The 24,278-nt window shown below is 38.4% G+C and overlaps 2 protein-coding genes across 4 annotated transcripts; one reads left to right on the top strand and one right to left on the bottom strand.

Moving 5' to 3' along the window:
- Nucleotides 1–1,084: 1,084 nt before the first annotated feature.
- On the top strand, nt 1,085–19,226 carry LOC103702345 (actin-related protein 8). Of its 3 annotated transcripts, XR_005512450.1 has the most exons (13): nt 1,085–1,744; nt 3,124–3,209; nt 3,857–3,927; nt 4,090–4,157; nt 6,445–6,506; nt 7,286–7,383; nt 11,709–11,790; nt 12,573–12,718; nt 12,980–13,128; nt 15,480–15,613; nt 15,831–15,949; nt 16,273–16,731; nt 18,642–19,226. XR_005512450.1 is itself a non-coding variant. In XM_008784731.3 (12 exons), the coding sequence occupies exons 1-12, from the start codon at nt 1,431–1,433 to the stop codon at nt 18,732–18,734; spliced, it is 1,419 nt and encodes a 472-aa protein (XP_008782953.1). In that variant the 5' UTR covers nt 1,087–1,430; the 3' UTR covers nt 18,735–19,226. The 3 variants fall into 3 exon arrangements, 2 of the variants coding, with proteins under 2 accessions (XP_008782953.1, XP_008782952.1); XM_008784731.3 differs by lacking the exon at nt 16,273–16,731 and having other exon boundaries at nt 1,087–1,744; nt 12,576–12,718; XM_008784730.4 differs by lacking the exon at nt 16,273–16,731 and having other exon boundaries at nt 1,087–1,744.
- A 985-nt stretch (nt 19,227–20,211) lies between these two features.
- LOC103702346 (GPI-anchored protein LLG1) lies at nt 20,212–23,298 on the bottom strand. The gene is made up of 3 exons (XM_008784733.4): nt 22,332–23,298; nt 22,156–22,212; nt 20,212–20,776 (listed from the first exon to the last, which is right to left on the bottom strand). Exons 1-3 carry the CDS (start codon nt 22,411–22,413, stop codon nt 20,427–20,429), a joined length of 489 nt encoding a protein of 162 aa, XP_008782955.2. The 5' UTR covers nt 22,414–23,298; the 3' UTR covers nt 20,212–20,426.
- Between the last annotated feature and the right edge of the window lie 980 nt (nt 23,299–24,278).

Genomic DNA, 24,278 nt, shown 5'->3' with positions numbered 1-24,278 from the left:
GCAATGGTGAGTTAACTGTGTTCGAGGCTATATTAATTGAGTTCCAAGCTTACTTAACTAATTGCAATGGTGACAAATCCACTGTACATATTAATATTATAAAGATCATATTATTTGCCACTCACTCATTATTTTCTTTTCTTTCCTTTCCTTTTTTTCTTTTTTCTTCTTTTTTTTTCCTTTTCTTCTTTTTTTTCCTTTTCTTTCTTGTTTTTTCCTTTCTTCTATTTTCTTCTCCCGTGAGGTCGGTGGTGCCAAAAGGGGGTCGGGCCATGGCGGCCACAAGAGGGGGCCCGGTCGCGGCGACTTTATATATTTTATTTATTTATAATTATTTTTTATTTTATTATAATATATTATTTATTTATTTATTTATTCATTCATTCATATATATATATATATACACACACATAAATATTTATTTATACATTTATTTATTTATTTATTTTTCTTTTCTTCTTTTTCTCTACTTTCCTTCTTCTTTTCTTCTTCTTTTTTTTCTTTCTCTTCTTCCCTCCTTCTTTCGTCTTTCTTCTCCTCCTGCGAGGCCGGCGACGTTGAAAGGGGGCCGGGCCGCCGTCGCCGGCGGCCGTGGTTGGTTAGCGAAGAATTCTTTTTCCTCTCGCGAGGCCGGCGACGCTGAAAAGGGGCTGGGCTGCGGTGGACGCGAAAGAAGGGCGGACTGGGGCCGACGACGATCGTAGGACGCGGGAGGGCGCCCTTCTTCCTCTTCTTTGACACCTTCCCACTGTGGGGGCAGGGCCTTTTCCGGCAGCACGGCCACGGGAGGGGGCGGGAGGCGGCCGCAGCTGGCCCGACCCCCTTTTTCTTCCTCTCCATCAGTGGGCCCATCCCTTTTTCTTTCTCTTCTTCGGTGAAAATTGGAGATCAGTAGGGGTGGAGCATTTTCGTCTCATAATAAAATATTGAAATATAGATAGATCCGTTGTTGACAAGATTAAAAATCCTACACGGGCCGGTCATTAGTTTCCTCCAAAATTACACGCCAATTTAATCTCCTCCGCTCGCCACGTGTATATGTCGGCTTGTAAGAACATGAGCCTTCCCGTGCCCGCCCGATCTTCTAGCGCTGAGATGCACACGCGTCCAAGTACGAACACGTTAGTGGCGTTTCCCTTCCGTTCGCCGCATACGCTCGCACGGCCCTCTCCGCCATCTCATCCGCCTGCTTTCCTTTTCTCCTCTCCCCTCTCTTCCTTCTCGAACCCTAACCCCTGGAAATTCCCAACCTCCCTGCTCTCAAAACCCTAACCCTGGATTCCTACAAACCCGTTCTTCGGTGGCTTCTTAACCGCTGCCTTGACGAGGCAAGGAACACCTCGATTCGCTCCAAAGATCCAAGTTTTACGTAATTCTGGGTCATTATCTGGTTTCTTGGTTCTTGAATCCGTGGATAGCGGGAGACTCCGATGGAGGCGCTGCTGAGGAAGGTGCGTGGATCCGTGCTGAGCCGCTTTGGCTCGACTTCGGGTCGGAGCTCGTCGGAATCCCCGGCTGATCATCTCTCGATGGGCGCCTTTGATCAGCTCCCAATCGATGTACTCGTACAGATTCTTAGGTGCCTCGGACCGAAGGAGGTCGCAAGGACATGTCTTGTCTGCAAGTCCTGGAAGCTTTTGGCGTCGGACAATAGGCTTTGGATCTTCTTCCTTCAGAACCGGAAGGAGCCCTGGGATTCTGTTCTTTTTTCGGAGACTCACTTGAGATTGGGGTCTCCTTCCATGTAAGTCGCTGTCACGTCTTTGATGTTCACAGTCTGTGTTACGGCCCAGGAGATTGTCGGAACCAAGAACCAAGTTAAAATAATGTTTCCTGGAACAGGTTTTAGAGAAATCAATCATTAATTCACTTTATAGCGATTAATTTTATGTTTATATATTGGGGTGGAATGCTTTTATGCTTTTTGACTCTGTTTTTGTGCTTAACTTGGTTTTGTTCTTTTGTATTGCTGCAAGACTGCTAAAGTTGTTAGTCAGCCTATTGTTAGATAATTTTGCTTAAGTTTGTATCACTTTTTTGAATCATGATCATCTTAATTATGGTCGCCAGATAATTGGAAAACATTGATAAGGGTTAACCTGTACAAATGCCGAATATACATCCAAAATACCCACTGTCATGCCAAATCTTTATTCAACGCCTTCCAATCTTCAATATATTTTATCTTGGGTTATAAATGGTGTTCTGATGTTAACACGGAGAGCTTCGTGGATCACTTACCTGTTATTTTTCATGATTTATGATCAAGGTGTTAGAGAAATGTTTTTCCAAAATGTAGCGAACATTGGCAATTCTTGTAAATTTATTTACTTACATGTGGTCAGCAAAAAGGTAGAAAAGGGGAAAATTAGTTGGAATAGTTCTTATAACGTGGTTGATGTTGACATATTTGTTGCTTGGTGAAAATAATCTGATTGCTAGATATGAAAAAAATTCAATTTCCATGAATGCATATGGAAAATAACTCTTAAAGCTAGAAATTTTGAAGTTTATATCACTCTACCAGGAAAAAAATAGTAGTAGGTATCGCGAGATTATAGTGGCCATGCGTTAAATAAACTGTACCGACCATTCGCAATCCGTACCGGCTCCATTTTTTTTTTTTTTACTTTTGGCCTGAACCAACCAAACCGGTATGGTCCCGGTACCGTACGGGTACCAGCGCCCACCGGTACGTCGGTATGGTTGGTATGGCGGACCTTGGTTTGGAGGTTGCCAATCTAGTTTACCATTCATGTCCAGCATGAGAGTTTTTTTCCTCCTCTCACAAGAGAATTGTGAAGTGTTTTTTAGCCAGGATAGAAGGTTATCTTGTTTGTGTGGATTCAATTGTTCTTTTCCACTTCTTTTCAGTAACAACTTTGAGGAATCTTGTTATCTTGGTCTTAACACTAATGAACTTCAAATTATGGGCAGCAAGGTAGAAGATACATATCAAAAATCCTGATATGCCAGGATGGGCTTCACAAAACTCCAAAGAGAGAGATTGTTAAAATATTTGGACTACTTTGTGCACTTAAATTCTCAGCTAGTGTTTTTTTTTCCCTTACCTACTCCAGGGGAAAAAGACAATTTTTAAACATCATTTGTTCTCTATTGCAGGATGTACTTTGACCAGTCACCACAGTTATCATTCATGAACATTTATGCAATGCGTGCCACAATTCCAGGTTCTGTTATCATTGATGGTAAGGGTTAAAAAAAAAAAAACTATTTTATGGTTCATTAGTATGGCTGCTTTTCTTCCTTATAATCAAGAATATGTGTCAGTTGCTTTTTGCTATTGTTATTTTCTTCTTCCTTTTTTCTTTCCTTTTTTTTTTAGCCTATTTGTCAGTGCGTGGGATGGGGGGCTGGTAATTTGGGACTGATGGTACCGTGTGTGCGTTGGAGGGATATTTAGTCTATGCTCTAACACTTCCCTGTCAACTTTTCATGATGAGAAAACTATGTAACTGATGCAGCAGCAGTGGCATGAGCTTTCTAAGTGGACTACATTTTTCCTTATTTGTTCATTTGGAATTTGGAAAGCCTTTAGTGAGGTTAAGTTTGAGAGAAACAAAGAACTTAGATAGCATGGCAGAGCGATTCCCATTAGTTTGTAGGATAGTTATGGAAGACTAGCCCTTGTCACTCTGCAGGAATTTTGTATAACCTTATCAGACATTTTTTACTTGAATAGCTTTCTTCACCTACTGCAGGAGGTGTATCTGTCGATGTTTAATAAAAAAGGAAAATTTTCAGTTTGATATATGATTGGTAATTTTGCAAGAAGCAGTGCAATTAAGTTGGTTGAACGTTCTTCTAAATAATTCATTTCATGTACTATGTAAAGGTGGATCAGGCTATTGCAAGTATGGCTGGAGCAAGTATTATTCTCCATCTGGACGTTGTGCTACTTTTTTGGTAAGAATTGGTCATATTATTTAACATTGATTAATAAGTTTCTACTAAAAATTCAATAGTTCATTGAAACTTCCTTGTCCTTGTTATTCATCCTATATTGCCTAACATCTAAGATCACAAGTGGACACATTTTCACCTGTAGTTAATCTTCACTGTATGCAGGAATTTGGTAACATTGAGTCACCAATGTATTCAAGGCTTCGTCATTTTTTCTCGACAATCTATAGCAGGTTCTTCTTCTTCTTCTTCTTCTTGGATAAAATATGCATCAGTCATGTACTAAAATGCTTTGCCATGCTAGAGGTGGCACCATTCAATGTATATGTTACTATTTAAGGCCTATGACCACTCGCTGCTCGCTGATTTTGAGCTTTGTGGTTTTCTAGTTTTGAGTTTATCCTAGTATGTTCATGATGGGGCTGAAAGATTGATTTTAGCACGAGACCATTCTAAGAGTTTGACTCATATATAGAAGATCTTGGTTGCTTTTCTGTTAAGAAAGATTGAGTTAGATTTTAATCTACTCTTAACATTGCTTGGTATTTCTTAGGGCTTAAGCACCTTGTCTTATACATGTAGTAAAGGCTATCCAAATCCTTGGGATAAGAAATATTATTTTGAAATACTGGCTATTTTTTTGCTGGACTATGATTTTTTTTTTTGTTGCTTGTATTCCCATTGTGTCCTCCTTTCCTCCTCACTCTTTGCTTTTCCTACACTTGCAGACCATTATACCGGTACCTTGCATCTTAAACGCGTTAGGAACCAATTGCAAATGCCTTCATTCTTGGGTGGCATGTGCTACATGGTTTATTTGTAGTGGTATGATTGCACAAGTTGTGCTGGATTGAGATCTAGGTACTCATATATAGGTGCCAACCCAAATCTAACCCATTTAAGAAGCTGTTTCAGAATTGCAAACCAGAAGCAATCTATTATAAATTTAACGGCTACCTCAATTGACTTGTTCAACCTGCTTAATAAACATATCAAGTTGTGTAACCTGTCAAACAACATGATTCCTACACCTTTGGCCTGCTAATCAAGATGGACATGATACCGCTGATGAATTAATTCAAGCATGAAATAATTAGCTTGTCAATCCAATTAAGCTAACGCATTAGGGTTATTCTTTTCAACTTGTTGCTTCATGCAATATAATGTATCATTTATATCAATATGAAAAATGCAAATTGTTGTAATTATATTAAACGATAGCATTTTACACTTCAGGTAATAAGTTTAAATTGTGTTATTGGGTTACGTTGGGGATTGGCTTGTTTGATTATGCTTAAGCCAACCTATTTAATAAACTTTCTGTCCCAATTGACCTGTTTATGACCCAATTTGATTATGCTTGACCTAAACCTTTCTACAATATTGTGTTCGAGTCTTGTTTGTGAGTCATGGATTGCCAGTTTGTCTATATATATGTAATGAGCCATTTTACAAGAATATTTATTATTATTACTAGCTTTTTGGAACTTGTGGTTAGAGAAGTCAAAGAATCAAAATATTTGTAACTATTTTGGAAGGAAGTGCTCAAGTTCAAGGTTTTGTGTACCGGTTTCAATACCTGTATTGGTGTTCAATCAATACATCCTGTACAGAGTGTTGATATAATACCTCCCATAGTACTGGCACTTGGTACTGGGGACATGTTGAGTATTGGATCCCTCCTAGTATGGTACGGTATACTTGATATGGCTGGTACTCAAATCTTTGCTCGAGTTAATGCAATAAATGCGGCACTTCATTGTTGAAGGAAAAGATCCTAAAATAAATCTCTAGCCCCCTTAAAATGCTTGCGATCAATACATGAAGATTTAAACAATGCATGAATACCATGCAAGTTACAGAACAAACATCTTTGGACTTAGATGTCTCCTGAAATCCGAGTTTGCCTATAAGATGATTAAATCAAGGCATGTGAAGAGGTTTGCAATTTGCTCAATAAATAAAGTGGCAATCAATCCTCATATGCTTTGTCTGACCCTAAATTCCAGGTAATTATCAATATGGGTTCTGCCATGCGTATCATAGTAGAGTGATGTGTAGCCAATAATGCCAAACTGAAGTGGGAGATAAGGTGAGCTAAATGCAAGCACTTAATTACTGTTGTACATTGGGGCCAGAAAACACGTTTGATGGCTTGATCTACTCCATCCAAGCAATTGACACATGTTCTGAATGGAAATATAATGCACACACATACACATGCACATACATATGTATGAATGGTATCTTCCACACATTCTAATGTCAAAAAGGCATATACATTTTTAACATGGACTTCCATGTGGATTGTATCGGACACTTAAACATTGTGTAAATTTTGAAGGATATATTTTTTCTTGCTATAAAGCATGGTTAACTATTTATGTTTCTTAGTCTGGACAGACTATTAGAGGAGGAAACATTCTCAAGCTTATGCAACTGTTGTTGAAGACAATTTTAAATTCCCAAATATAATTGTTTAAATTGATTTTTGCGAACTTTAACAAGGTGTTATTGCAGGATGCAGGTGAAGGCGTCATCTCAGCCAATTATTATCTCCATCCCAATCTGCCATTCTGAAGGTTAGCACACTAGTTGACCATGATAAAAATATCAAATGACATCTTTCTACATATCTCTTGAAGTCAAAGAACCTTGTTAAATAAAAACATTTTCTGTTTTCATGCAAAGCCACCATTGATGCAGATTGAAGATATACTTCGCTGATTCTAATAAAGCCACCACTTTTGGTGAAATGATAATATGAAATATTTTGTTGTGTTCGTAATGAGCATGTAGTGTTTTGAAGTTGTGAAAAATCGAATTTCCACTAGTTACTTTGAAAATAGAGGAAGAGTGAGTTCATAAAGAATACTTTGACAAACTTTCTTGTTATTGGCTCTTTCTAGTTTTTCAGTTTGTGTTTCACCAAACCCTGACTCAGAAAGTTGGTTTCTTAAAAGCTGACAACAAAAAATCTGAGGGAGAAAAACCTGTATCAAACTAATGATGGGAAGATAGGTTTTAATGATTCATATGATGTTAAACTGAAAGGAAATCTCATGTTGTTTTATAAAGTTCCTTCGATGGGTCTAATTGTTATATATTTCATCAGCATGTAACTGCAGCTTTGCAATTCTTCGAGAAATTATAGAAACATTTTTCTGAAACTTGCTCAAAATTTGATGATACTTCTTAGAATCCAGTTAATTAATTGATTGGTCCCATTAGCTTTTTTGTTCGAGGACCCTCAGTCATCTGCTATCCAAGGAGTAATTGTTGCTATGGCTTACAGCTGCTAGAAGAATGAATAAAATTGCTGGAACTGATAAATTTGCATCTCTTGTCTCCGCTTGTCCAGATACTGAATCTGCTAGGGCTTCTAGAAGACAATTGAGGGAGACTATTTATGCTGTCCTGTTTGATATGAATGTTCCAGCTGTTTGTGCCATTGATCAAGTATGTATTTTAGTTGTTGGACTTTATTTCCTTAGATGCTTATGCATAAATCTTAAAAAGCTTGATGTAGGGACCATTTGGCATCAATATTTTGTCCTTGTAACTTGTAACACAGCAAACATTTCAGTTATCATATTTAACTCTGGACCTCCTTAGTAGGTTAGCTGATCCATGGTATTATGCCTCGTATAATTTGTGTCCTATCTCATTTTTTTGATGAATTCATTCATAAGTTATTGTGGAGCTGTATCCATTGGAGAAGATAATCATAATGTATTTTGATTGCTGTCAATGATGTCCAGAATTTATTTTGTTTGTAATGGAGGCAAAAATTTATTGATTAGCCGAACATAGCAAAGTTGCAACGGATCTTTTGTTCTTTGATTTTCATTCTTACATACCTAACTTGGCTTCAATTCTTCGGATATGCCTTGCAAGAGATTCTTAGTGATCATAGTACATGTATAAAACCTTTAACCTCTCATTTGATGAATTGTTTTCAACTTTTCATCACTTGTCTTTTTTTTTATGTAACCAAATTTGCTTGGCCTCTCATTTCTTGCATGGAATCAAAAGTGACTAGCCAATCTTCCTTGATGTCCAGAATTTATTTTGTTTGTAACGGCGACACAAATTTATTAATTAGCTGAACATAGCAAAGTTGCAACGGATCTTTTGTTCTTTGATGTTCATTCTTAGTTTCTTACATACCTAACTTGGCTTCAATTATTTGGATATGCCTTGCAAGAGATTCTTAGTCATTATAACACATGTATAAAACCTTTAACCTCTCATTTGATGAATTGTTATCATCACTTGTCTTTTTATTTTTTTATGTAACCAAACTTGCTTGGCCTCTCATATCTTGCATAAATCAAAAGTGACCGCCAATCTTCCTTTGGAGGCTCTCCACGTGGCTTTCAGTCTTGTCATTCTTTTTGTAGATGATGATCCTATCTGCCTGGCTGCATTTCTTGAGTCATAACCCCAACTAAATCTACCACGAGTCTTGCGCAGATGTTTATCATCCAAATTTCAGTCTTTATTTATAGGACTCATCGCTTGAACTATAGATATATCTGAGATGGCTAACATGTTTCTGGACGAACAGGTTCTTGCATGGTTGTGGCGAGGTTTTGTTTCTTTTCCTAGCTGCGTTTTTTCTTCTGCACCTTCAATAATCTGAGTACTTCTCAAGATAATTAGCCAGATCATTTTTTATTCATTTTCCTCTCTCATGGCTAACATTTCAATATTGTGATCCTCCCCATTTATTCCCACAATGGCACTTGAGAGATTTTGTATTATAAGCATGAAACAAGCTTGAAGATCAAGGTTTTTATGCTTGATAGCGTGTACCATGTCAGGTTAGTGCTGGTACTAGATGGGCACAACACTTATTAAGTCCTTTTTAATTTTATAAGTAATGAAATGCTTTTATATATTTTGCATTTTTTCTAATATTTCAAATTTCAGTAGACCCACAAACTCTGTGTCGCTGGAACTTGAATTAGACTGAGCATCAGCTGGACTGCACTGGGTTTGGTTGGATCTTGAGCTTAGCATGAAGGACTTGCAAGCATTATTCAGCTTGAGTCTGGCCCAACCTGACAGAATATACCTCATAATTTTCTTCCCTTCTTCCATGTAGAGGTGAACCAACTCCAGTGAAGCAGCGGGTGCAAATAGTTTTTTTTTTGTGGCAAATGAGGCCGGGGGGGGGGGGGGGGGGGGGGAGATTAGGGAAGGGAGGCGTTGAACTCAATTCAGTGAGGCAGTAGTATAAATCTAATGGTCCAACACACTGAGAGTACGTGTATGTGTGTGTGCGTGAGAGAGAGAGAGAAGCAAAGATCTGGTGAGCAGCATCAAAATTTTATGGTAGGGGGAGGGAAAGATAGAGAGGGATGAAGCAGCATACCAGATCTAGTGACTAGTCATGGCTCTTCCTTTGTGTGAATGCATGTGTGCATGCATGTCTGTGTGTGTGCTTGTGTGTGTGTGAGAGAGAGAGAGTACAATGGCGAGGAGATAGTGGTGGAGGTGAGGGAGGTGGGGGTCAGCGATGGGTAGAGGGAAAAAAGGGAGTGGTTAATCCATGTGTGAGAGAGATGATATTAAGAGATACATGTATTTGATTAGTATTTTTTATGTTATATTAAGATATATCTAGTATATCACTATATAATATAATATATAGATTATATATTTCTTGAGTTTTAAGCTAGGCCACATTGGGGCTATGTAGTTTTTGGTCAACTCAAGCCTGACTATACTTGATGGGTCGGGAACCCTTGCCTAGGCCCACCTATAATTGGGCCGGTGGGCTAGACATATAATGCATAGGTTTAACTTGAATCCTTATTTCAGATTCTTTGTGGATTTCATGTCATTAAACTCAAATTATGTCCATGACATGGGTTGCCGAACTGATCTGTACCGAACCGAACTGTATCGATGCCAGCTCGAGACTATTCAGCCATTTGATTATAAATTTCCAACTCTCTTCGATGGTTCACATCTTCACTCCCCCCACCCTCCCTTTTAGAGCCACTCATTGGCAAGCTACCGGACCACTTTTTGCCCCTTGCTCTCCTCTCTTCGATCTGGCCATCATGATAAGCCTCCCCCCTCTCTCTGCTAGGGTTAGGGTTAGGGTTTCGTCGTATGGTTCTGTATATAACTCTCTCCAACTGCTACAAGATAAGGCGAAGACTTTTGGATCTGGCCATCTCCCGCCTAGGTGAGTCCCCTCTCTCTCTCCCCCTTTCCCTTGCTCTCCCTCTCTTTCTTCCTCCCTGGCCCTCTCCCTCTCCCTCCAGTCTGCTACAGTATAGTATCGTACCAGTTGCCGGCCGGCACACTTATCGGTACTGGTTCTGCCAACCTTGGTCCCTGAGATGATTGTTGTCGCCAAAGAGATTTGATAGATATATATATATCAAGTCCTTACATTTTGAAATCCTATGAGGATCAATGGTGTATGCTATTTACTTTAAGGTTGTTATATGAGAAACGATAACAAATAGAAAGAAGGTTAGCCCGAGAAGCACCTTGGTTTATGTTCTTTTTTTATTGGCATGTGATAGGATGGGACTGAGAATTGGGTGGCCTGGCGTATTCAAGAGCTTTGCCTTCTGTCTCCTCATTGGTTAGTCCCAAAAACCCACCCCGTCATTCTTGTTCGTAATAGGGACTATGTTAGCAAGCCAATCTGGATATTTTTCGACCTCTTCCTTGATTTTCAACATCCAATCAGGTCTCAATCTCCTCAATTTCCGCTTTTACTTGTTTTCATGTGAATAATTTTGACAACCAAACCTTGTGATCTTTCTCAAATTTTACCCATGAAGCATGGACATGAGTATGAGATACTCATATGACAAGATATGGAGATACTGTTAGGATAAATCTTGAGAAAACATGATAAGATTTGAGTGAACAATACTATGAATATATTATTTTTTTACACATGCATAAGAGCATCCATAACGTATCACAAGGTTATTGCAATAACCTGTTTGCATGCTTTTATATGTTAACATCAATATCCACATTCCACAATAATCATCATTTAGTCATCATTAAAATTCTTAAAGGTAAATCATACTCCATACAATAATATCAATACCACAATACTCGCAATAAAAGGAGCACTATTTTTCATCACTGAAGGTATTGAAAAAGGTGCTGAAGCATATTCTACAAATATATGCGGTCTTTTTGGAAAAAAAAAGGATAGTTAAAAATAAGTATCTGACATGTACCCTACATGTATTGACAAGTGACAAGTATCGGTCTTTGATATATCCAGCACGTGGATCTATCATGTTTTTGCTTCATCATTTGGAAATAGTAATATAGCATAGTATCTCTGGTTTCTTTTTGAAAATTCTAATGCGTACTTGGATTCTGTCCTGCTTATCTCACAGAGATTTTAGGTGGCACTTTCAGAAACTTTAGTTTGCTTAAATTTAAGAGTAGCTTTGACTACCTTTTAGTCCCTGTCAAGATATTAATATTTGTGAAGCTATTTTAATTTCGTTTTGCTTCCTTTTGCTAATGAATGCATACGAAAGCCAGTGTCGTTGATTTGAAATATCAATATTTATGAACTTACCAAAGCTTCAAGTTTGGTCTCCTGTAATTGGACAAAACCCCGAAGTTTGTTTTCTGGTGCAAATTTTTTGCTTTTACATAGATTGAAGTATGATCATTGCTACCTATTTCCTTCTCATGGCTCTCCTCGGTAGATGACAGAATGGTTTTTATTCCAAAATCAAAAAAATTAAACCATCGTTAATCTTGTATCATGAAAATTTCAGGCTGTTTTGGCATTGTATGCTGCAAAGCGCACTTCTGGAATTGTTGTCAATATTGGTTTCCATGCCACCTCCATCGTCCCAAGTAAGTCTTCTTTTACCTTGTGCTGCAAATATCTTCTAGGTTTCTATTTCTGGTTCTCTGGGGTTACAAGACCTTAAACACTGAGGAGAGGCTTTTACACAAATGACTGTGAACCAATCAAAATATCTTAAGGCATAAATAGGCTAGACTGATCCTTCAAGCCACTCCTTGGTTATTTATTTGATTTAGGCATTATTTTGTGCTGTCTAGAAAATCTTAGGTGGGATATTCAGGTTTTCTGTTGATACGTGCACATGCATTTATGGGTGTTTGTGTGTGCATGCTTGCTTGTGCTTGAGGGTCTTCATGTGTGTCTATGTGCATGTCAACTGTTCCGGAGACTATTTTGGATTCCTATCATCAGGTTTGTTTAAGTACAATCATTATCTTGCCTTAAACTCTATTAATCATGAGTATATGTGTGTATTGAAATTGATATTTCTTTTCAAATTCATAATCTTGATCTTGATCTAAATATGATTACAGTTAGTGGACTTGGCGATGCCCTAGTGATCGCACCCTTCCTCTCCTTGGAGAAGGTTTTGGTTCAAGTCTCGGGTGGTGAATCATCAGGCATTTTAGAGGACTATCCTCAGTTTTTGCAAACAACACAAGTCATTTCATGTTGAACAATCAAAGATCATATAAGCTATTTAATGAAATTGATTCTGAGACATTAATAGACATCACAGCCAGCAATATGGTGCTGCTGCTAAATTCATTACTAGAATATGTGTTCCATGATGGCCTCAACATAAATGTTTACAATGACTTTTATTTAGCAGTTCTTCGGGGAAAGGTGATGCGTGAGGTTGGTGTTGAAATTGTGGGACAAGGTGCCTTAAAACTTACTGGATTTCTCAGGGAGCTAATGCAGCAGAGAAATATAAGTTTTGAGTCACTATACACGGTTCGAACAATCAAGGAGGTACGCGCACTCAAATGCACAGTAATAAGTAACTCTGTCTATGCCTAGCATTCCGTTACCCACATGGCCACACCCTACTGAGGTAATCCGACATTTTGAGGATGACGACTTGGAGATCATCCCTCAAACGGACTGCAGTTAAAACTATGATGTTTGGGTGTCTTTAGCTACCTGATAGATCATAAATTTGGGATGTCTTTTAACAGTTACATGTAAATGTGATTTATGACCTGACAATATTGTTATTTTCTGAGTGTCCAGAAACTATGCTATGTGGCCAGTGATTATGAAGCAGAGTTATGTAAAGATACACAAGCATCATGTGAGGTTGCAAGTGAGGGTTGGTTCACTCTATCAAAGGAGCGCTTCCAAACAACAGAGATCCTTTTCCAGCCACATATTGGGGGGATGTAAGTTCTTTACTTTCATGCATCATTTTTACAGAATTTTTTATGATTCTTATCGATAAATTCTGCAACTTTATTGTGTGAAATTGGATATTATAATGTGTTTCCTATTTTCTTAATGAATACCATAGAAGCTTGAAGGTATGTGTCTCAATCAAGGAGCTTTTCATTGTTTGGTTTAGTGAGGATAATGCTTTAAATCTTGGTACCAGGCCCTGTATCATATCAGTATCTTACTGATTTTGGTACACTATTGTTTGCTTCCATACTGACACATGTTATGATGTTAAAATTGGCACAACACCTGTACCATATGTTGGTTTAGGGACAAACTGAGCTCTGATACTGGCATACTGGTGCTGTAACAAGTTGGTACGGTATACCTCATGCTGCCTACTATGGTTTGGTAGTCAGGGGTATATAAATGATTTTTTTGTGGTGTTAACTAGAATATGACTCTAAGTGGACTAATCTATGTAACACGTCATTTGGCGGGAATAGATTGATTGCTTAATCATCTCTACTTCGATATGTTATTGCTAGATGTGTTATCTTCCCTTTTTTGTGCGAAAGAGAGAGAGAGAGAGAGAGAGAGAGAGAGAGAAAGAGAGAGAGAGAGAGAGGGAGGGAGGCCCATCCTCACTACAATTACCTAGGTTCCAATACTTGGGGATGTACCACTCAAGACCCGAACCCAAAACCTCTGGTTGCTAAGCATAGGTCTGAGTATGACAACTAGGGCAAGCCCTGATTCATGTGTTATCTCATTTCTGAAATGCATGTTTTTTGACTTAGAGGAAGGATCTTTTGGGTAGTGTGATATTTAAATATGATGTGTGGGGATCTCTGTATGCCATCATGTGTGATGATGCATGGAATTAGAAGGAGAGAGAGGTAGATTTTTGTTGTGAAGAAACTCAAGTTTGTTGGTTGAGTGGCGCAAATACAAATGAGATATTTCTGGTCTACTGGTTTTATGCTTCTGAAAGGCAAAATTCATAGCATTGCTCAAACAAGTGTCAGTTGTGATTTTAGATCCATTTCTTTGTTCCTAAACTGAACTAGCAGCCTCCTCCTGGGTATCCTCTAGCTTAACACTTATAAACTGCTTAATGGCTAAACTGGTCTTTAATTTCTGACATTAGTGGAATAATGGGCGATTTTATTGGAGTGGGAACTGGAAACAAAGTGGTGCATCTTTTGTGATCTCAGCGTGGAAGGCTCTGGTTCAAAAGTTATATTTGCCATGCCCTCTTTTTTGTAATCTCAAGATTAACTCAGTTGTTGTCCAATGCCTAATTTAATTCAAAAATTGAATCAGAAATGGTATGTATTGTTTTACAGATTAGTAAGTAGACAAGTCCTAAGATGATACGAGCACTGAGATTTGAAAACTTTTATGATTTTAGACTCATTAGCCTTGATTTGTTTGTAGAAGATCATCTTGGAAGGTTCAATTTGATGGCTGAACGGCTGAACTTAGATGCTTGATTGTTTTATCTTTCTCTTATGGTGCCATTATGAGATGTGTAAAATTTCTCATGGTGGCATCTTGGCCAAGGATAATAATTTCTTACGCAGAAAAGCATAAGGCTGCTTATCAACCCATCATGTTCAACATGTTGCAGTCATTTAGTAATGAAGTAAAATATATGGCATGTGCCGCATTTTTGCTACTCTTTCTTGATATTTATCGATGTCTTTGTTTTTGAAGAACTCAAGAAGCTTTGTTTCAATATGATCTTGTTCACCGTTCTCTATATATTATTCTATTAAACATTTGCATATCAACCTTCCATACCTTTAACTTATGGATATTGCAAAATCGTGGAAGGACATTTTATGTTGTTTTAAAGTTATTCCTGTGCATGAGCTTAAATCAATGGAGAGCACTGACGTTGAAATATATGTGAATGCTGGGTGCATGATTGGTACCTAGGAGGAATTAATTGTAGAGAGTTGTTGAGAACTTCTTGCCATTCCATTATAAAACACTGAAATGGAACCATGATGTCTGCTCAAGGTGTTGGTATGCATGCAAAGAACTACACCAACACACATTTCGGGAAGTTAATCTCCTGAGTATTTCGTCGGAAGATTCATCTTGTGAAACATGCGAAATTGTAACTTCTAGGCATCTTAGGTGCTTTTTTGCAGATCATTTTTTGAGTTTAGATATGCTTCCTTACATTTTGTATTTTCTGCATCATGAATTATCCGCTTCCTTGAAATGGATCAGTAGGTAAATTCATGTAATGTGTATGGGATTGAAGGTGAAAAAAATTAACTGAGTCCAGGATATGTAGTTGGAATAAAGCTTGTTTATGCTTATGATTTATTTGTTGTGGTTACAGGCGTGCAATGGGTTTGCATCAAGCTGTAGCTCTTTGTATGGATCATTGTTTTGAAGCAGAAGTGGCCAGTGATGATGGATGGTTCAAAACTGTGGTTTTAGCAGGTGGATCTTCATGTTTACCTGGACTACCAGGTGTGTTGGCAACAATGAGTTTTTCCTTTTCTTTTTCTTTGGTACAAAGAGACAATGGGTTAAACAAATACCCTGGGTGATATATCTGGTACTTTTGTGCTGCCATGTCAATATATTGCTACTAGTCTTGTACTATTTCTTGTATATTGAGCTGAAGTTGAAGTTATGTTAAATGGGCGATGTTTCACCAAGTTATTTCATAATTGTTTGATCTCAGAGAGGTTAGAGAAAGAGCTGTACAAACTTCTTCCACCATCCATGGCTGATGGAATAAAAGTCATCCCGCCACCGTATGGCACTGATTCTGCCTGGTTTGGAGCAAAGATTGTCAGCAATGTAAGCTTGCTTAACCTTGTGTCCAAATGCAGAATATAACATTAACACACGCATATATATATATATATATACATGCTCATATTCATGTCCAGATATGGAATTGTATGTTGTCTTGCAGAGCACGCAGTTTCGAAAAACCAAGCATGCGACTCTTTTTATAAATAAATATGTTGACTGTGATTAATCCAAGAAAGTTTGAACATATAAAAGGATAATGAAATGTAGCTCTATTAGATTTTTTTTTTTCTTTTTTTCTATGAGTTGGTGAGCTGTGCGGCACACCAGGCTCAATGAGTATTTTATTATTGGTTATATATATACAGACTAACTGCAAGAAACTGCACCTGACCTGCATGGCTGGATTTTGATACCCAGAAACAACAAGCTGATTGCTGACGAATTGCAGCCTTATTGTAAAAGTTATGAAACAATGCAACAAATTTCTTGCATCATGGGCAGCATAGGAGGCCATGGTTGGTTCCTTTTTCAGCATTTCACATGTAATGTCACCCACTTTCAACTCACTGTAGACCAAGCCTCGTGGCTTCTGTTTCCAGCTTGGGGATTCTTCCTTCCATTATCAGTCATTATCCAGTTAATAGGTCTCCTCCGTCAAACTTCTGACATTTCCAAAGCTTGTGTCCTAATCATCGTTCCCCAAGAGAAACATCCATTTTCAAATAACCAACCTAGGTCTATCCATTGCCATCAACTAGTGGGAGTGCCATGACATCGGTCCTTCAAGCTTCTCTCAATATCCTGAGCTCCATGTATTTCTTGAGGTAACACCATACTTTTCTATTAACTGAATTCATCATCTTATCGCAATATCTGTTTCCATTTTATAGTCTTTGGGTTCATCAGACGGTTTCATGGTTAGATGCGCAGTATGCTAGTGTGATCAAAAAGCAGCATAGGGATCGTTTCATTTTCCCTCAAAATAAAAAAAATAAAAAAGAAAAAGTGACCACTTCATAAGTGATGTTTAGCAACATTGTTAGCTTTGGACTGTAATCCACATTCTCTGATCTTTAAGCAATCTAATTTGGGTCTCCATTCTGGTTGTGGATATTGTCCAAATGATGTAATAGGCGTCTGCCATTCAAGAGAAAAATTTAGTCAATAACCCTATGCGAGCTTGTCCAATGCCAACCTCCTAAGAAGTGGTGGTTGTGTGTTTGGTATCACATGAGGTTGTTGTTGGGAACATTTGAACACCTTGCTATCCAGGTTGTATGATGCATGTCACTTGTGGTGCGCTCAAGGCATAGTTTAGGAGTATCGTGGGGCATACTTTAGGTGATCTGGATGGGAGCAATTTGTTGGTTGGTCAAAAGGTCTGTGGGTGCTTGCCCACTCCCACTGCTTGTCCACGGGCTGTGGTATCAGGTTGAGCTGTCTTGAACTGGCCTATTAGCGCTCAAATTACCAAAAGGAGATCATTATTTAATGTCTTGTAGCATCTGTGCTTTTTTTATATTTTGAATTTCTTATTCTTGTTATTCCCATGATTATATCATAAATGAAAATGATAACATTTGATAACAGCTATTGTTTGATTTTTTTACTAAATACATTATTCCTTGTTGTATCATGTTTTTTATTAGTAACGAGATGAGCTGCAAAAAGCTTTGAACAGTTCTAGTGTGAAACAAGGAAATCATTTTGCCGTTATCCAAATTGTTGGTTATAATGACTCTGAGCAACATTAGAACAATCATTATATTATTTTGTAAAAAAGTTAAAGAGTTTGAGGGTATCTTAGCTTCCATCAGTTTTCTACAGATCAATATATTAGACATCATCAAAACTTTCACAAAACATAATCAGTTTCAGATACTTAGCTCTGTAATGTTCATGCATGGCCAGAAGCTTTATTTGAAGATATTAATTAAATATAATTTATCTTTGCAAATATAATTAAATATACTTACAAATAATCCATAAAGGAATGAATCCCGTTCTCAGGAAGGATTAGATCTATTGAAAATAAACCATCCCCAGCAATCTGTATAAGGATGCAATCTAGTGAAAATCTACTAGGTGCAGGGTTTCAATAACAGTGTTATTCCATTATAGTAGACCCTCACCAAAACTATTATTGATTTAGTAGAATAATAACTGTTTAGTATTATAACAGAAAATAACAAAGAATAATGGAAATATAATGGTATTATTTTCCAGGTCATTGTTCGTAATACATTTTTACAGAGGAATAATTTTGAAGAAATTTGAATCTAAAAAGTAAAATTTTTTTGTTAGGGGAATAGAATAGATATCAAATAATGATCATTATTTGTATTGTAATGGACCCTGAAATCTTTATAACGGCTATGATGGCTGTTATTTTAAGCCTTGACTATAAGACATTGTACTAATAACGGCTATAAAAAAGGACAAAGTCTTTAAGACATTGTGCTAAATATACCCTCTATATCTTTTTTGCTTCTCTTGGATAGTCCGGTTGGTTTATAATGCTAGCCTTTCATTAGTTTTACATGAGCTGAAAAATGGATTGATAAAAAAAAAATGGTCGTCCAAATGGGGATGATAAGGTCGGGAGAATGCTTCATAACTCTATAGCAGTCAATATGTCCTTATGCAGAGCTTTTCCATTGGCCATCTATAACTAGTTGTTTTGCATGCTTTGATGATTTCTGCTTGAGTTGATTGTGCTGCTATGCTTGTTTAGGTGAGCACTTTCTCTGAGGCATGGTGCATGACCAAAAAACAGTTCCGCCAGAAGTTCCGGCGCAAGGTGACATCTCTCATTGGTTCATGGTGACAAGTATGCGGCTTTTTTCAAGCCCAAACTTGGTAGGTCAGTGGCTTTCCTTGCTCATAGACAGAAAATTATACTTTGGTAATGCTACAGAGTAGAGCTACAACATCATAAATGGAGATTCCAGAATGTTCTCCGAGCTATTGCACTCTCCAATCCTGGAAATTATCTAGGTCTCAATAAATGTCATTGTTTCTCCTCATCTTGTTCCATTTTATTGTGAGAATGCATGCTGCTGCAAAGTGTTGTAGATAATCTATGTATAAGACGTAAGAAAATAATTATCACTTGTGCTGTAGCAGTAACAGTGCTCCAGATATCGACGTAAAATGTCGTGTAAGAATGTAGTAATAAAACAGATTCATATGATATTTCTTTCAAAGCGTAATGTTGTAAGTATTGCTTTTTTGACTGGCCGTTCGGTCCTATGGATCGTGACTTTGTACAGAGATCCTTACAGATTTAAGACCAATTTGATTCATGCGCTTATTTATCTTTCTAATGCCTTGCTGTTCAGTCTAATCCAGAAATTCTTCCAAGCCCCAAAGCATCCCGCTACCTTAGAAAGAGTGTGCTTTTTTCTCCGGCTCCAATCTCATGTGCTTGATAACCCGTCTCCAATGTTGCTGCATATAACCATGAGTTTATCTTTAATGAAAAATTAGAACTATGGATTTCTTTGCATTATCTGGATCATCCTGATACTTACTTTTAAAAAGATGATATCCAATTCTTTTCTTTTACGAGCTTTTTACGTGGTCAGACTCTTCTTTTGCTCAGCAGAACATGATCTGCAGAATTGCTCGCTGTACAAGAATGACAAAAAAAAAAAAAGAGGTTTGTTTCACATCAGTCTTTTTCAATATCTTTGACGGTTCGAATGTCAATCTCTACACGTCCTCCATTTACCAGCAACTAATACCTGGGCTTGTTCACCGGCAGCGAGATAAGACGCTTTAACCGCGAAACCATTGATACGAGACTTTTTAACGTTCGAAGCATGGCATATTGCCGCAAGCTCCCCGGCGGGCAATGGAAGGAACTACTTTCGTGCTATTTTATCGAAGAGCGCAGCTCGAGTCCCATTGCATGCAACCACGTAAGACTTAAATGAGATTTTACAATATTGGTGCCTGTGAACTTCTGATGCACCGAGGCTGGGTGACAGATAAGGCAGTAGTGACTAGTGAGGCGATGGATTCTTGGAAATCTTGAGCCTTGGTATGTTGTCTTCCTCCACCTGGCTGAGGCCCTGGAGAATTTCTCATAACAGGCAGTTTCAACTTTCTGACCTTCATTCATGATGTGCTAGATTAAATTGCTCAGAGAAAACTAATACTTATTGACTCCAGGTTTCAGAAAAAGGAAGCGACGGATATCACGATCTTCCATTCTGGATTTCTATGACGTTCCATTATTCCAAATTTACATCTCATATATGCTTGCTTAACAAACAAAATTGCTTCCTAAAAGCTCAAAGTACACTGGAAATACGCCATGTCGCATAAATATTTGAAAAATCACATTTCACTGAGAGTCGACATAAAAGTTAATATCAATACAGACTCCGGCAGACACAGAATGATCTTTGGAGGAATGCGAGGATATGCTTCACCACCAAACCATTTACTTCGAATACATATCGCCTATCATCGATTAACAACATTGCAGCCGCTTGCAGCTGCCAGAAAGCATTCAGTTGAAGAGGAAGGCTAAGAACAACCCGGATACGAGGAGTATGAGATGAAAGAAGCCCTGGCCGATGTGATTAGCATCATCAGACTTCGGAGGCTCCGCGAGGCAGACAAGCCCTTCCTTCCCTTCTCTGCATTCATGGGCGAACAAGCCTGGCGGGTACTTCCCGTAGAGGTTTATGTAGCTGAACATGGTTGATGCGCAGTCACTGTTGAGATCATTCAAAGACTCTGCATGCGGGCATGCAAATTCCTTCAAAGCCGAGCAGCAGAGTTTGGCGTCGTACTGCGGTCCCTTGCATTGGCTCGTGATGACAGTGTAGTTCATAGACTCGAAGTCTATCTCGCATTCTGGCAGAAAGAGGAATCACTGAATTAACATTTATCTTTACTTTCTGCACAGAGCTTTAACGTGGATTATTACTCAGTATACAGGCGTTTGTTTTCAGGAATACATGCTCAAAGTTACTTCACAAGTATCTAGAACAAGAGTAAATAAATAGAGTACCTCTTTCAACTTAAAAGAAAAGGGTAAATAAATTCTGTTCTTATAGTCCTGTTCGACCTACTGATTATTAAGGCATATAATGCGAACCAGGCTCTACTGTTTTTTCCTGGTTCCTGATGGGATTCATTCTCACAGTATTTGCATTGCAGTTATAGAGTTCTAGCATTTTCTATACCATGACAGGGAAAATATAGACCTTTTCATGATTCTTTTTATCATATGGCGAGCTCAATGACGGAAACTTAGTACTCGCTTCTTTGTTTGATTGCCATTTGATATATAGTTTTTACACATTTTGCATTTCACATTTAATCCATACAAACAGTTCTTTTTTTCCCTTTTCTTTAGAATTAGAATGAGAGAAGCTCCAGCCAGAATCAAGGTGAGGGTGGGACTCGAATCCTGGTCGTTGCTACTTAACCTCAATGCAGCATTTTCATCCCTGCACATAACATGTAGTCTTTTCTTTTTTTCTTTATAGATAAAGTAAGAGACCTCGTCCACTATAGTTATCTAGGTTTAGACTTTTTTTTGGATTCACTATCCAAAAATTGAATGTAGAATATTTAGTTGCTAAACAGAGGGGTATGACTTTTAGGATAAGCCCCTATTTATCTATATGGGTGTCCTTCTTCCATTCATATTTATAGTGCATACCTCATGGTAGGGTCAAGGCTTGAGCATACAATTGTCTTCAAAATCAAGGCCCGTACATAAAATTTTCCATAAATCCAAGAGGTGGACTTCAACTACCTGAGGGCTATATTGCAGATGTCCTCCAAAATGTATCAATAAGCACGCATGAGCCTTAACGTTTGAGACATGGATGTTGTTTACATTCATGCCCTACATGGGAATTACCTTGAAATAGGTATCGAATTGTCTGCCATGCATGGGGTCACATAGAACGGTCGTCCCACATCATTCATGTCATAAAATTAATCGCAAAGCATTCACTATCTTTCCAATTCGCCTCAAAATTCTTACAATCTCATAACTTGTCACCAATTCCTCCACCAACTCTCCATTGTAAAGTCTAAACCAGTCATAAAAACAAAAAGCAAAAAAGATAAGAAAGAAGGAAAGACTGAAAGATATGAGTTGTCCTCCTTGTAATACTTTTCAAACCAAGTTAAATACATTTAAAGAAAAAAAAGGGAGAACTTCATTAATGCTTAATATTCATTCATAAGTTACAAGATAGAAAGGAGAGGGGGCATACTCTTTTTGGCCTGCAAGAGATTGCGGCCGGTGGTTCCGTGAGATTGGAGCACATCCCCTGAATTGTTTTAACTCCAAATAGAAAAATCAATTCAGAAAAAAAAATCAAGTCATAAATTGTTTAAAAAATCCATAAAAAAATCAACAACAAGGGAAAGAAGATTGGTGGATAAGAACCTGCAATGGCGGTGACGGTAGAGAATACAGCCAAGAGGTGGAACATAACCACTGGCACCAAGATGCTCTGGTTTGAGGCCATCTCTCTTGGCCGCCAATCTATCTAAAGATTGAAAGAAAAAATAAAAATCAAAAAGCAAGAAACTTTTTGTACCATTCTAAAAGTTTCTCATCCCCCTCTACTTGCAATCTCGTAACCAAAGGGGATGAGAGGGTGGGAGGAGAAAGCGGAGGAGAAGAGGAGGGGAAACGAGCAAGCGCCGGCATAAACGGAACGAGTCAACTCAGCTTAAATGCATTCATGACCGTTTTTTCACGTCTGCCCAATAATAAAAGCTAAAAATAAAACAAGCCTTGAAATTATACAGAAAGGAGTACAATCCGGTCATAAATTTCCCTATCTTTTTTTTTTTTTCCAAAGAAGCATCGTGGCGAAAGAGAATGAGAGATTAGAGAGGTGCGCCGGGAGCAGGGTCTCCTTTCCTCAAGTAATGTTAAGGGGTGCCACGTGTGTGCCAATTCGAGGCTCCCTCCTTCCTCGTTCCTGCCGGCCTCTTCGTCGTCGACGATGATTGATACATTGGTTTCCAACATCCTCAAATCCGTCACTTCCCTTCAATCCCCCTCCCCCTTCTCCTTCCTCGGCGACGACATCCGCGCCATGTTTCAGGTCATTCATGGAGGCCACCGGATCTGTGAAGCCATCTTAAAGCCTTTAATGGAGGCCGTGGATTTTTTGGATCTTCGCCTCCGGCGAGCGCGCCGGAAACCACCACTCGCTCGAGCCCGTGAGCCGCCGAAATATCAGCCGGTCTCATATTCGCGCGTTCGACTGTCAGACGTATAGGCTGGGGTTGGTAGGATAGCCGCGTGGAGCATCAGGAAGTGGTACCGAGCCACGTAACGCCATCAGAGGACGAACGTACCGTACTCATTTATTAGATCATTGGTATATTTAAAGACGCGTGGGGCCTATTTACTTGAGAGGTTCCCCTCCTCTCGTCTAATGTTTTTGATGGATCCTCGACGTATTCAATCCGCGACGTATGAATAGTATGGTAGCCACTCTTTATGCTTAGGGAAAAAAAAACTATCGATAATTGAGAAAGTGGACAATGAATGATACGACGGCACACGATCAGAAAAGCATATACCTCCGTTTGCAAAGCTGATATTCGACCATTGCTGTCACCCTTCAAAACCACCGTTTCCTCCATAAAATTACGTCATATTGAGCAAAGGAAGATTCTGGTGGCAATTTAAAATTATCAAGGGTATTGCATTCAAAAAGTCTTTGTCCCAATCACCGGCCGAGATTAGGAAAGGATTTTTCAAACCTAGTAGAGGAAGCTTGAGATCCAAAATTTGAAGCTCGTTTAGCTGTTAAAATGAGTGGACTTCAAAATGTGAAACAGATATCATTACCGGATGCGCGCCTGGGTGACACTCAAAAGATGGCCCACGGTAGCGTAGCGATCTAGACTTGGCAGACTGGTTACTGAAACCAAATGTATCCAATTATAGGATGGACAAATTGGTTACTCGAGGTAAGCAATATTTTACACACTAAGATGCTCCTTTCACCTTTTACCCTTTATAGATAATATACTTTGCCCAGCACTATTGACTCCAAGTCTTTTGCTAAACCTCAATATATTGAAAAACAGAATTAAGGACACAAGTAAGCCCTTTTTTTGGTTCTAAAATCTACTTTATATCATCAAAAATCATGTGGCTTGTAATCCAGAACATATCAGAAAGTCCAGCCAACAATGAGATCCAAACGTATTGTGCACGATATTGAAGGATAAACGAAATGCTGTATGTTTAAAACAATAATGTTGAATAAACTACCAATGAGCTTAAGAGCATGCACCTTTTAGGCTCCCTTTACTGAACATGATACCAATTGAGCCTCAATTGAGCATCTGGAAAGGAATCATGTCT

This window comes from Phoenix dactylifera, chromosome 7 (assembly GCF_009389715.1).
Source record: "Phoenix dactylifera cultivar Barhee BC4 chromosome 7, palm_55x_up_171113_PBpolish2nd_filt_p, whole genome shotgun sequence".
Lineage (NCBI taxonomy): Eukaryota > Viridiplantae > Streptophyta > Magnoliopsida > Arecales > Arecaceae > Phoenix > Phoenix dactylifera.
Note: the sequence above shows the minus strand (reverse complement) of the source record. Positions and strands in the feature narration are given on the sequence as shown.